At 45.4% G+C, this 13,885-nt stretch overlaps 1 protein-coding gene across 13 annotated transcripts in view; it reads right to left on the bottom strand.

The window, feature by feature from the left end:
* CELF4 (CUGBP Elav-like family member 4) overlaps nucleotides 1–13,885 on the bottom strand; it is an 870,333-nt gene that overhangs the window by 48,274 nt on the left and 808,174 nt on the right. For 7 of the 13 annotated variants that reach the window (XR_012084591.2, XM_072992989.2, XM_020796442.3 and 4 more), the window contains one exon: nucleotides 9,702–9,845. Coding sequence is in view for 11 of the 13 variants with exons in the window: in XM_072992989.2 (XP_072849090.1) it covers nucleotides 9,702–9,845 (144 nt within the window). In the remaining 2 variants the exon portion in view is untranslated. The remainder of the gene's footprint in view (nucleotides 1–9,701; nucleotides 9,846–13,885) is intronic. The other 6 variants (XR_013540995.1, XM_072992990.2, XM_020796447.3 and 3 more) reach the window with 1 other exon arrangement.

The raw sequence follows: 13,885 nt of genomic DNA, 5'->3' as shown, positions 1-13,885 counted from the left end.
AATTTACTGCCTGCCTTATGGGACACCCCACTTCCAACTACAGTGAGAAGGGGGGGGTGTCCCACAAAACTCCATTTTGTCCACAAACTTTAAGAAGGATGCCAAACAACTGCTACAAGTTCAGAGAAGGGCCACAAGGAAAGACTGAAAGAACTGGGTATGTGAGCTTTGAGAAAAGAAGACTGAGGGGGATAGGATAGCAATTTTTAAATGTTTCAAAGGGGCAGGATCTGTTCTCAATCATCCCTGTGTGCAGGATACATATTAATGAGCTCAGGTTAGAGGAAGCCAGATTTAGCAGAATACAGTGGTGCCTCGCTTAATGGGCGTTCCGTTTAGTGATGAAATCGCTTAGCAATCACTTTTTCAGAGCATTTTTGCGCTTCATTCAGCGATGGTCCCTCTGGGCAATTTTCGCTTAGCGGTGGTTGAGACCATGCTTCGCATAGCGATTAAATTTTGGGTCCCCCGTTTCGCGTAACGATGGTTTAAACAACTTCATGTTTGCTGTTTTTTAAATGTTTTTCTGTTATTTATAACGTTAAAGTTTATTGTTTAAATTGTTTGAAATCATAAAGTGCACTTAATAAACCCTTTGTTAACCAAATTTGACTTTTGTTCTGACTTTTTTTTAATTTGTTGTTGTATTTTTTCCCCCATTGAGATGCATTGAATTGGTTTCGATGCATTTCAATTGGGGAACCACGTTTCGCTTAGCAATGTTTCCCATGGTGATTTTCACTTAAGGATGGCAATTCGTTCCTATTGGAATGGATTATCCGGTTTTAAATGCATTTCAATGGGAAACCATGTTTCGCTTAGTGATGAAATAGCTTAGCAGTGTTTTTTTCCGGAACGAATTAACATCGCTAAGCGAGGCACCACTGTATCAGGAAAAAAACTTCCTGACTGTTAGAGCAGTACAACAATGGAACCCATTACCTCAGGAAGTGGTGACCCCTCCAAAATTGGAGGTATTTAATAAATTATATTATTATTATTATTATTATTATTATTATTATTATTATTATTATTATTATTATTATTATTATTATTATTATTATTATTATTATTATTATTATTATTATTAAGAGAGAACTGGACACCCATCTGTTGGATCAGCTTTGGTTTGGATTCCTGACTTGAGTGAGGGGGCTGGACTTGATGGCCTTAGAGGGCCCTTCCGATTCAATTATTCTATATCCCTACGATCCTTGATCGTGCTTCTGAGAGGTTCCAAACACATTCAGCCCAATCGTGTCCACGTTTCCTCAGAGGTAAGGGTGCATAGAGGGTGCTCCCTCGCGGTGCCTCCTTGGAAAACCAGACTCTCATTTCCGAGCAGATAGAACCGAGTGGTTCATGGGGGGGCTGCAGAGACAAAAGGTTTGGGATTGTATGCCTTGGCTATATAAAGGCTGGCTTTGTGGCAAATCAACATCCTCTAATTGTTAGTGAGGCTGCTTGTTCTGGAAATATATGACTGGCAAAAGAAGACGTTTGATTTCCTCTTTTCTTAGTGATTTTAAAAAAAGGACTAGGGGCATGCAGCCAGAAATTTGGCTAACATTTCAAATGAGTAAGTATAAGCATCAGCTCGCTTTGCATCTGAAGTTTTTATCCACACGGCTTTTCTTCCGTCTCTGCCTATTTTTAAACCTCTTGGTTCTATTGTTTTCCATAGCCTTTCCCCTCTCAATCTTCCGGAGGGCTCGCCCTAATATTTAACCTCCTTTCCTTGGCCATTCAGCTTCTCCTAGTCAGATACCTTCTCTGGCCCCAACTGTTTCATGTACTTCTCCTTCACTTGGTCTTTCTATTTCCTCTTCCAGAATCTAAAATGGTAAGCTGGCAACAGCCTAAGACCTCCATGATAGGGTTAGGGATCTCATAGAATCATAAAATAACTGAGTTGGAAGGGGCCTTGAAGGCCATTGAGTCCAACCCCCTGCTCAATGCAGAAATCCAAATCAAAGAAGATTTGACAGATGGTGGTCCAATTTTCTCTTGAATGTCTCCAACATTGGAGAGCTCACCACCAGTCACCTTCCAAGATAATTGGTTCCATTGTTATACTACTCTAACAGTTAGGAAGTTTTCCCTGATATTCAGCTGAAATCTGGCATCCGGTAGCTTGAGTCCATTAATATGCATCCTGCACTCTGGGATGATCAAGAATGGATCCTGCCCCTCCTCTGTAGGACAGCCTTTCAAGTATTTGAAAAGTTCCATCCTATCTCCCCTCAGCCTTCTTTTCTCAAGGCTAAACATGCCCAGTTCTTTCAGTCTTTGCTCCTACTGCTTGCAGCCTCTTACTCTTGTAGAGGACCAGAGAAAACAAAACAAACTTTTATCCGCTGCATGAGATTCTCTCCTCACCACCCCAAATCCTGCAGGAAATCTCACATGGAATCTTCAAAGCATTGTGGCAATCATTTCTGGAAGAAATGGGGAGATGACCTGGATTGTTACAGTTCCTGCACAGAAAGGTCTCCTTCCTGCGCAGGATTCATCTGGGAAAGGGAAGAAGCCACATGAAGCTGTACAGGATTGTTATATTTCCTGTGCAGAATAACTTACTGTATTTTCTCCAGAAGATTCACCTGGAATCTGCCAATAAATTGCACAAGATTATTTCAGTTCCTGCATAGAGTGGCATCTTTCCTGTACAGGATTAACTGGTATGGTACCACGCTGCATAGAATTTAGCAGTTTCCTATGCAGAACAATGGGCAAAAGAAGGTGGAGAAATTTACAAGGGAAAATTAGGCTGGGGTCTACCTTCTGTGGGAAGCTTGGAGATCGGTGGGAAATCTCACCAGGGAGTCTCAGCAGAGCAAGATAGGGAAGACTTACTGAGAAAAAGAGATTTTGTGAGCACTCATCATCCTGGAAACCTGTGATTTTGATGCACCTCCTCTACTCATACAGTGATTTCATTGTCACTACCAGCACCACCATGAAGCTTCCAATTTGACTGCAATATAGGCTGTGTGATCACACAGTTTCAGAGCCGGTGAATTCTTGGTGATAAAGTGAGGCTCAAATCCTGCCCATCTGTGTTACTTTCATCTGTGTTTTCACTTTGTTGGGACTCCATATGCTGCAGGGATGGAGACTCAAGTAACAGGACTCGCGGTCAAGTCAGACTTAAGTCGCATGGGTGACTCGACTTGGAATCGACTCAGTTTTTTGGGCTTGGGACTTAGGACTTACCAAAGATCCAGGCTTGGACTTTGGACTTGATACCAAAGACTTGGGACTCAGGACTTGAGAGTCAGACCCAAAGACCTGTCAACCTCCACGGTGTTCTGTAGAAGCAACTGGGCAAAGTTTTTGCAATGCAAACTTGAATCTTCTGCATTTTTGGTATGCAGATTATTGTTTCTAATTGCTCGCCACACATCCCCATTCAAAAACAAAATCCTTCCATACAAAATGCAGAACAGAAGCGTCAGTGTTTCCCAGATGTCCTGTTCTCTGCCCTGCACACCATCATCTTTCCCCATTCAGCAGAAGCCTTTGCGGTAGATTTCCAAAGCCTACTGTTGGTTTGGCACAGGACCAGCCCCACAGTAGTGAATTGATGGCTTTGCACTCCTAGCGGAAAGTATCAGGCAATGTTGGAATGCCTATGAAATGCAGAAGGTGAAAGCAGCCACGACATTAAAAGACTCCTGCTTCTTGGGAGGAAAGCGATGACAAACCTAGACAGCATCTTAAAAAGCAGAGACATCACCTTGCCGACAAAGGTCCGCATCGTCAAAGCTATGGTTTTTCCAGTAGCGATGTATGGAAGTGAGAGCTGGACCATAAAGAAGGCTGACTGCCAAAGAATTCATACTTTTGAATTGTGGTGCTGGAGGAGACCCTTGAGAGTCCCCTGTGCTGCAAAGAGATCAGACCTATCCATTCTGAAGGAAAATTCTATGATTCTGTGATTATCCCCCTTCCAACTCCATGATTGTATGATTCTATGATTCTACATCACGGCTGAAATCAATAGAAATCAACAGTATAACTGCACCCTAAGGTGCAGAAACCTTGTCTGCAAAATTGGTTCAGCAAGCCTGTTGCTGGAAGGACAGATCGTGAAGCTGAGGCTCCAATATTTTGCCATCTCATGAGAAGAGAAGACTCCCTGGAAAAGACCCTGATGCTGGGAAAGTGTGAAGGCAAGAGGAGAAGGGGACGACAGAGGATGAGATGGTTGGAAAGTGTCATCGAAGTGACCAACATGAATTTGACCCAACTCCGAGAGGCAGTGGAAGACAGTTGGGCCCGGCATGCTCTGGTCTGTGGGGTCACGAAGAGTCGGACGTGACTAAACAACTAAACAACAACAACAACCACAGGAATCACTGCCTAGATCCCATATTGTGCACAAATTGGGTGGCTTTGTGTGGGGACGAACAGGGAGCTGGGGAGGGAACGAAAGGAAAGGGAAGGAACCAGACCTTCCCACCTACCCCGTGGCCTTTCTAAGTGCTGAAGTTGCCTGGCAAAAGGTAAGGGCTGTTCTTTAACAGGGGAGAAACAAACAGCTGTTCCCCCCCCTCTTTTTTTTTTTTTTTTTTTTTTGCAGACATGCTTGCTCGGACTGAAAGTTTTGGTAAGTCGGTGCATTACTGACAGTTAGATTTATCTCCCCAATAAGCAATCAACATTATAATAAAGGAAAAATGCTTTCTGTGCACCTTTGAGAGCACATCAGAAATTAATCTAAACATCAAATTAATTATAGTTTGTAAAATGAATAGTGGCTCACAGCCCTAATACTTCGTCGTCTCTTTCCCTCCTCCTCCTCCTTCTCCACCCCCCACCATCTCCTCCCACCTCCCCACTCCAGTGGGGCCACCTCCCATGGAAATCTCCTCTGATTGCTTGGAAGCGGCTGCAGAATGCCTGAGGAGGGCAAGACATTTTATGGGCCTGGATGTTTCTGTTAGTACCTTCCCACCCAAGATGAACACCTTTCCTTCCAGCATAAGCAGCCTAACAGCTGTGGGGTACCTTGAAGATCTTCAGTGTGCTTAAACGTCACTCAAAGGTCAACAAAAGGCCAGCCTACCCAACCATGGCTAGCACTTAGAGCCACCTTAAGTTTGGGGTGTCCTTAAATTCATTCATTAATTTTGGGTGCTGAAATGGTCCAATGGAAAGGCAAGAGCCAATACAACTGGTTGATTGGACCATTTCAGCAATGTGGAGAGGGGAGATTTGCTGCTTGGGTAACAGCCTATCCTCCATATTACTTTACCCAGGCTTCATGCTCTGGAGAGGACACTTCTTGATACAGAGCATGTTACCATAGGCTCTTGAGACTGAAGGATGCCTATGATGATGAATTTTGGGTGGTAGAATGTCAGCGATTCCAGCTTGATGCAGTCTTCTGTTCAGTGGCTCTTAGTAAGATTCATAACTTTCCAATTTCCTTCCCTCCTCTCTTAAAAAGTCCTGTATTTTGTAAAGAAGAGGTATTCCTTGGAAACTGGGAGAAATTTAAGCATTTGTTTTCTACTCCTGCTTCCCAGAGAGGGGGAGATTAGCTTCGAGTGCATGAGGTAGCAATCTGCCTTTATGGGTAAAGGATAATGGCAACCCTGGGGCTGTCGGTGATTCCCCCAGGCTGTTTTTCAATCATAGAATCAAAGAATCATCATGGCATCGGAAGGGGCCGATAAGGCTATCTAGTCGAACCCCCTGCTCAAGGCAGCAATCCAAATCAAAGCAGATCTGCCAGGTGGTGGTCCAATTTTCTCTTGAATTCCTCTGCTGTTGGAACTCTTCTAAGGGAATTGGTTCCATTGTTGTACTGTTCTAACAGTTAAGAAGTTTTTCTTGATATTAAGCCAAAAACTGGCTTCCTGTAGCTTGAGCCCACTGTTGCGTGTCCTGCACTCTGGGATTAGTGTCTCGTCTCTGAAGTGCTATCCTATCTCCCCACAGTCTTCTTTTTCAAGGTTATGCACGTCCAGTTTTTGGAAATCCCCACCTACTCAGCCTTCCTCTCGCCTCCTATTTAACTAGCAACAAAGAGAATTGCAGCCTCCAGAAGTAGTGGTTCATACATTCAATGGGTCACTGCCCATTGAATGTATGAACCACTATTGTACTGCCCACACTATTTAACATTCCAGAATACCCACTATTTAAATCAAGGTGAACCTTCCTTCCTTCCTTCTTCCTTCCTTCCCTTCCTTCCTTCTCCTCATGCCCTCCCCTTCCTTCCTTCCTTCCTTCCTTCTCCTCATCCCTCCCCTTCCTTCCGTCCTTCCTTCCTTCCTTCCTTACTTCCTTCCTTCCTTCCTTCCTTCCTTCTCCTCATCCCTCCCCTTCCTTCCTTCCTTCCTTCCTTCCTTCCTTCCTTCTTTCCTTCCTTCCTTCCTTCTCCTCATCCCTCCCCTTTCTTTCTTTCTTTCTTTCTTTCTTTCTTTCTTTCTTTCTTTCTTTCTTTCTTTCTTCTTTCTTTTCTTTCTTTCTTTCTTTCTTTCTTTCTTCTTCTTTCCTTCCTTCCTTCCTTCCTTCCTTCCTTCCTTCCTTCCTTCCTTCCTTCCTTCCTTCCTTCCTTCCTTCCTTCTCCTCATCCCTCCCCTTTCTTTCTTTCTTTCTTTCTTTCTTTCTTTCTTTCTTTCTTTCTTTCTTTCTTTCTTTCTTTCTTTCTTTCTTTCTTTCTTTCTTTCTTTCTTTCTTTCTTTCTTTCTTTCTTTCTTTCTTTCTTTCTTCCTTCCTTCCTTCCTTCCTTCCTTCCTTCCTTCTCCTCATCCTCCCCTTCCTTCCTCCTTCCTTCCTTCCTTCCTTCCTTCCTTCCTTCCTTCCTTCCTTCCTTCCTTCCTTCCTTCTCTTCATCCCTCCCCTCCCTCCCTCCCTCCCTCCCCTCCCTCCCTCCCTCCCTTCCTTCCTTCCTTCCTTCCTTCCTTCCTTCCTTCCTTCCTTCCTTCCTTCCTTCCTTCCTTCCTTCCTTCCTTCCTTCTCCTCATCCCTCTCCTTTCTTCTTCCTTCCTTCCTTCCTTCCTTCCTTATCCCTCCCCTTCCTTCCTTCCTTCCTTCCTTCCTTCCTTCCTTCCTTCCTTCCTTCCTTCCTTCCTTCCTTCTCCTCATCCCTCCCCTTCCTTCCTTCCTTCCTTCCTTCCTTCCTTCCTTCCTTCCTTCCTTCCTTCCTTCCTTCCTTCCTTCCTTCCTTCCTTCTTCCTTCCTTCCTTCCTTCCTTCCTTCTCCTCATCCCTCCCCTTCCTTCCTTCCTTCCTTCCTTCCTTATCCCTCCCCTCCCTCCCTCCCTCCCTCCCTCCCTCCCTCCCTCCCTCCCTCCCTCCCTTCCTTCCTTCCTTCCTTCCTTCCTTCCTTCCTTCCTTCCTTCCTTCCTTCCTTCCTTCCTTCCTTCCTTCTCCTCATCCCTCCCCTTCCTTCCTTCCTTTCTTCCTTCTCCTCATCCCTCCCCTTCCTTCCTTCCTTCCTTCCTTCCTTCCTTCCTTCCTTCCTTCCTTCCTTCCTTCCTTCCTTCCTTCCTTCCTTCCTTCCTTCCTTCCTTCCTTCCTTCCTTCTCCTCATCCCTCCCCTTCCTTCCTTCCTTCCTTCCTTCCTTCCTTCCTTCCTTCCTTCCTTCCTTCCTTCCTTCCTTCCTTCCTTCCTTCCTTCCTTCTTCCTTCCTTCCTTCCTTCCTTCCTTCTTCCTTCCTTCCTTCCTTCCTTCCTTCCTTCTCCTTCCTTCCTTCCTGGAGGTTCCTGCTCCAAAACTTGATCTTTGAGACCTACTAAAGTCCTCCAACATAAGGTCAACCTCCGGCACCAACCAGACTTGTTAGTTCTACAGCGATGCCACTAGGTAATTTTCAGAACTGGAGAAAAGTCATCCTTTCAGAATGGGGCTCACACCATCCCTGAGCCAGCACGGTGATGGTTTCCGAAGAGGCCCCCACTCTTTAAGTGGCAACAGGTCTTAGCACACTGGTTTCAAAACAGAGCAAGCCAGCACTGCTGCAGCTGGAGGTCCTTCTGCTCCTTCTGCCATCTGGGTCCGTAGACATTTGCCTTATGACCATGTCCTGCTAGCACCACTGCATCCTGTCTCCTTACAGACTACTTCCTCTGTTTACTCTTTTGAAAGCAGTAAGCCATTTAAAAACCAAGAGTGGCAAACACTGATTCAGTTATAAAGGTGTCACAGCATAGAACGTTAGTAGTCTTGTGATTCTGGCCAAGTAAGTTTAGAGACCCCCCCCCCTTCTTTCTTCATCTGAGACAAAGCCATTGTATTTTTAAAACTGTACAACATTCCCTCTTCAGAAAACGTTAACTTTGTAATAACATTGTTTAGGGCTGGCAGAATCTTCTTTTTTGTTGCTGCCTTTCACTATTAGCCCTGTAAATCTGGATTCATCAGAGCAGAAACCAATGAAGACCTAGCATTTCAATGAGGACTCCCTCAAGAGTTAAAGGGGGGGCTGTCCCCCCCCCAAAGATGTTGTAGCTCCAAAAGCTGCAAATTCAGGGACTCGTCATCAGGAGAGAAGCCCAGGATCCATTTGCAAGCTGAAACTTTGGGGGAGGGGGAAAGGAGGTGTCTTGGGACGAATAATGTTTTATCACCTTCTAAGAGCAAAGCTGGTGCTACATCTGTTTTGACTCTCAGAGACATCAAAGGCAATAAAGAGATGTGCATGAGAACCCGGGGGTGGCACCCTTTCTAGCGGTGGCTCATGCCACTCCCGGTTTTGTCATGGATCAGGGCAGTCAGAAGAGTTTGTTTCAAGCTGGATGGTGGTGGAGGAGGATAGGAGGAGAATGGAATGGCTTCCTCAGCCTCCTGGTTGAATGACCCATTTGGCCATTCCCGGAAGACACATTTTGGAAGAGATGAATGCAGATGGAAGGAGATGGACGAGGAGGAGGAGGGACCTCATGTGGGACTATTGTAGGGTCAAGGAAGGATGGCGGGAGGTGGTTGAGTTGATGGCGGGAGGTGGATGGACAGAGATTGTCACTGGAGGTTCTCGCCCATCCCTACATCACAACATAACATCCAGAACAAGTAACAGTAGCACAAGAAGAAAAAGGAGTGAGGATGGGGGACAACCTACAAAGAATTCAAACACTAAGATCACATGCTCCAACATGCAATTAAAAAAATATATCCTGAATCCAAACCTTCCTTTGCTGGCACCGATTCTTTGCTCGCTTGAGAGGTCCTCTGCCATCCCACCTCACCCACCAGCTGAGGGTCTAGACTCTGGCAAACAGCTCCCTTCTCCCCTGCCACCCCCACCTCCGATCCAGCCTGCGGCTTTTCCAGGCGCACTCGCTGCCTTGATCCGAGTTTTGCTCTTGGGTGTTCCCTTCCCTTTAAAGGCCCAGCAATTTCCCTTCCCCCTTAGAACCAGGATTCGGGGATTGGGTTCCCGAAACTTCCTGGAGTCAATGGCCCTCTCCTCCCCGGACCAGGGGCATTGGAGTTCAGAGTATGAGACAGTCAGAAGGGAGCCGGTGGGGTGGGTGGGTTGGGGCAGTGGAGGGGAGGGGTGAAAAAAAAGAGAGAGAGATCAACAAAGGTAAATTGAAAGGGGGGGGAACAGCCAAGTAAAGTTATATATATATAGTTTTTTTTTAAAAAAGCAATCTGAGAGGGAGGGGGGGAAAAGGTCAAAGTAGTTCAGAAAAAAGTTTCCTTTCCTGGATGAATCTAATTGTTTTGTTATCTTTACCCACCAAAGCATTTACTTTGGTTTGTCGCCCGATCCACAAACACTTTCGAGGAGATGACATTACCGAATGGCAGGAACATCTGCATCAGCTCAGCGTCCCCAAACTCCTGGGGCAGATGGTAGATAAACAGGTTGCAGCCCTCTGGTCCTGTGGAGGAGACGGAGGAGAGAAAAAGAGAAAGCGAGGGGAAAACCGGTAAGGCATCGATGCAGGAAGAAGGCATGCTAACCACCTTCCATTGACACCCCATCCCCACACCATGAAACAAACCCCCTTCCCACACAGAGAAAACTGGTACCTTCTAACCGTCTCCATGCCATGCTTTTGAATACATTTTCATATTCTACTGAGAAGAGGCCAAGAGAGAAATGTGTAGCCATGGGACCTTCCTGCGTTGGACTCTTTACGGCTTTCAGTCTAGAATGTATGAAGGTGGCTGCACATGGATCAAAATAAAGGCCTCTCTTGGCCATCACAACTCTGCTGCCCTCTAATTGCGCCCTAGAAACATATTGGGTCCTTTTTGAGGAGAAAAGGCAGGATAAGAATATTTTAAATAAATAAATAAATAGATCTCCCATCCTTCCAAGCCAGTTTGGCCCAGTAAGAGCTGATTTGAGTTGTAATGCAATAACTCTGGAAGGTGGGGGATGAGGACAGGTCTACTGAGGACAACAACCAATCCTACACAGGACTATTTAGTTCAGCAAACAATCCTACACAGGTCTACTGAGGACAAAAACCAATCCTACACACGACTATTTAGTTCAGCAATCAATCCTACACAGGTCTACTAAGGATAACAACCAATCCTACACAAGACTATTTAGTCCAGCAACCAATCCTACACAGGTCTACTGAGGATAACAACCAACCCTACACAGGACTATTTAGTACAGTAACTGGTCCTACACAGGCCCATTGAGGATAACAGCCAGTTCTACACAGGCCTACTGAGGACAACATTGCAATGTGACCAAACAGTTCCTTCTAAGAAATCCACAAGCAGGAGGTGAGTGCTAGTGTTCTCTTCTACTGTTCCTCCCCAGCTCTTGTTCATCTCTTCTGGAAGTATCCTGTTTCCCTGAAAATAAGACCTAACCTGCAAATAAGCCCTAGTATGATTTTTCAGGATGCTCGTCATATAAGTCCTACCCCCAAAATAAGTGAAACCCTGCCCTCCACCCTGGTGCAGCAACCAGAAGAAGAGGACAGGACTGTATCTGAATCATCGTAGATGGTTGTACACGAAAAAAATAAAATCCTCCCTGAAAATAAACCCTAATGCATTTTTGGAGCAAAAATTGATATAAGACCCTGTGTTATCGGGCCTTTGGCTGTACAATAAATTTTTATTGCATTGTAGAAGACCCTGTCTTATTTTCGGGGAAATACGGTACCACATAGTTATGATGACTATGAGCCATTCACAGGAAGTAAACCTCTTTCTTTCCCTCCTTTTAAACATTGTCATACTGAAAACAAATTAACCCTGTCATGTTTAAGTGGAAATGAAATGTTAGTACTGTTGTATCTACTGCTGGATCTTGTTCACTCCCATTATCTTGTTCGCTTATATGATTATGCAAGAGCAGTTGAGTCAGATTTGCACCCCTCAAGGAGAGTCTCCTTCCTATGTCCAGTCATACAGAAGTTTCCAAATCAGGCACATGACCAGTCATGTGACTGACTTGAGCAAAGGACAGCTGGCTGGCGCAGGAAAAAAAGCTGTAAAATTGCAAATAAGCTTTTTTTTCTTAATACAATTTTGGTCTCCTTTTTTTTTTTAAATGGCTGTTTCTTGGCATAGTAAGTCGTATTTGAGTAGGCTCACTGAATCAATGGGGATTGAGTGAGTCAACTCTTCCCCAAGTTCCATAGATTCAAATGGACCACTATAGTTGTGACTTGTTATGGTCATGGGGGTGGGTGGGTGTTGACACCACAAAGCCCAAGATTCCATCCATTGGGTCACACAATCTGATTAACAGGAGAGGCTCGGAAATCCAGTGGCAACCCGGAGGCCTTAAAATTTGACTGAAACAAGTCTATAAAGCATGGGCCTTCCTAAAGAGAAAGATCAGGGGCCTTAATCAATACACACGGTTACTTCAAGCCATTTTTTCCCTAACTCATTTTGAGATTTTAATTTGATGCACGTTTTTCATTTCACCAACAGAACAAATGAACAGTCTATTGTCCAAGTGTCTTATGGAGAAGCCAAGACATTGACCCATCAAAGCAAGGGTTAAATCCATTTCTTTCTTCTTGGTTTTGTGTGTGTGTGTGTGTGTGTGTGTGTGTGTGAGAGAGAGAGAGAGAGTGAGTGAGTGAGAGAGAGAGAGAGAGAGAGAGAGAGAGTAGAGTAGAGGTAAGAGGGGCGTACCGAGCAGAAAAGAAGGATTTTTAATGTTCTCACTTTCTTCATCAGGGCATAATTATAGTGTCATAACACAGCAAATTACACCTTTGCTTTTCCTGTTAGAGAGACGAGTTCACGAAGGTGGTCCCCCCCCCACTTTTTTATTGGCTATTACTCATTGCCTCGGCTGGCAGGGGTAGTTTCGCCGAGTCAGGATTCTGACAGATGCCCATTTAAAGCTCATTAAAATTCCCGGGCCTTGGTGTGATTGAAGGCGTTTTCTCCCCTCTACATTTTCTTCTTTTTGGATTAATAGCAAATGGAGCCCCGATGAACTCTTTGTGAAGAGCAATCTCCCTCCTACATGGCTCCAAGGGACCCCCAACTTTTACGTTTCTTGAATCGCCCTGAGGCCACGGGGTTGGGGGCCGTCCGGGTTTATTCCAACATGGTGGAATGGGACTGGGTTCAGTGCCTATGCTAATGAACGAATCAGGCCCACATCAGAGTAAGTGCCGCTCCCCTCTCCAGTTGCAGCAGTTTGATTCCGTTGGAATGGCCCGTGGCTCAGTCTCACGGAATCCTGTGAGGTGTGGTTAGAGAAGGCAGCCAGCTTTCTCTCATAGGCTCCCGCACAGAATCTCAAATATCTTTTTTGTTGTTTAGTTGTTTTGTGTCTCTTCGTGACCCCACGGACCAGAGCACGCCAGGCCCTCCTGTCTTCCACTGCCTCCCAGAGTTGGGTCAAATTCATGTTGGTTGCTTGGTGACCCTGTCCATCCATCTTGTCCTCTGTCGTCCCCTTCTCCTCTTGCCTTCACACTTTCCCAACATCAGGGTCTTTTCCAGGGAGTCTTCTCTTCTCATGAGATGGCCAAAGGATTGGAGCCTCAGCTTCAGGATCTGTCCTTCCAGTGAGCACTCTGGGTTGATTTCCTTCAGAATGGATAGGAGGGCCTGGCGTGCCCTGGTTCATGGGTTCACAAAGAGTTGGACACGACTGAACGGCTAAACAACAACAATTCCTCCCATGGTCAATAGGTGGCCTGTAGGCCGGATCACTCTCAAGACATTTCTTGCAGAAACTCAACAGCCCTTTGCTCTTTCCCTTCCACAGATTTTAGCACCCCCTTTTGCTCTTGCTTTCCCGGTGGCTTCTTTTGCTATGATTCGAGGATATCTATGAAAACGTCTGCACTTGTTCGTATGGGTGCAGGGCCAGCCCTGCCAGGAAGGAAAGTGAAGTCTCTCTCTCCAGGAGAAGATGCAGGAAGGCAACAGAGTCCAGGAATATAAAGAATGCCTCTTAATCCCTTAATCTTGTCCATTTAGGTTAATTGGACACCAAACCCCCTCAATGAGGATCGTGAAAGCCCCAAGAGATTTTTCCCTGTCCAGCGGAAAACAAGACAATAGCCTCTTCAAAGTCTTTGGGATTGGCACAAATTTCTTTTGGTGGAGGACAGCAAAGCGCCAAGGTGTACCCAGCAAGCAGAGATGGATTGGCCAATGGCCAAGAAAGAGGTGAACCACCCATCTGGTGCCCCAAATTCCTAAACAGAGCAGATGTTCCCCCTTGTTCTTGGGTAATGGGTTGCAGAATTCTGAGCAAAACAGGAACAATTGGCGATTTTGCCCCAAAATGGGAGATTCCTATATAAAAAATTAGCAGGTGCGGTATGAAACATGATTCTTGCTCCTCTAGAATCTCTGCTAAGAGTTCGGGAAAATTCCTCACAATCATTGCCAGAAAGAGTCAACCCTTGGCTCAGAGAACTTCTTTATGTAGAAGGAGTGGGCTGCCCTGTTTTGTCTTACGCCTCAG

The sequence above is a fragment of the Pogona vitticeps genome, chromosome 2 (assembly GCF_051106095.1).
Source record: "Pogona vitticeps strain Pit_001003342236 chromosome 2, PviZW2.1, whole genome shotgun sequence".
Lineage (NCBI taxonomy): Eukaryota > Metazoa > Chordata > Lepidosauria > Squamata > Agamidae > Pogona > Pogona vitticeps.
The sequence above is the reverse complement of the archived record's forward strand: the minus strand, read 5'-3'. Positions and strand labels throughout refer to the sequence as shown.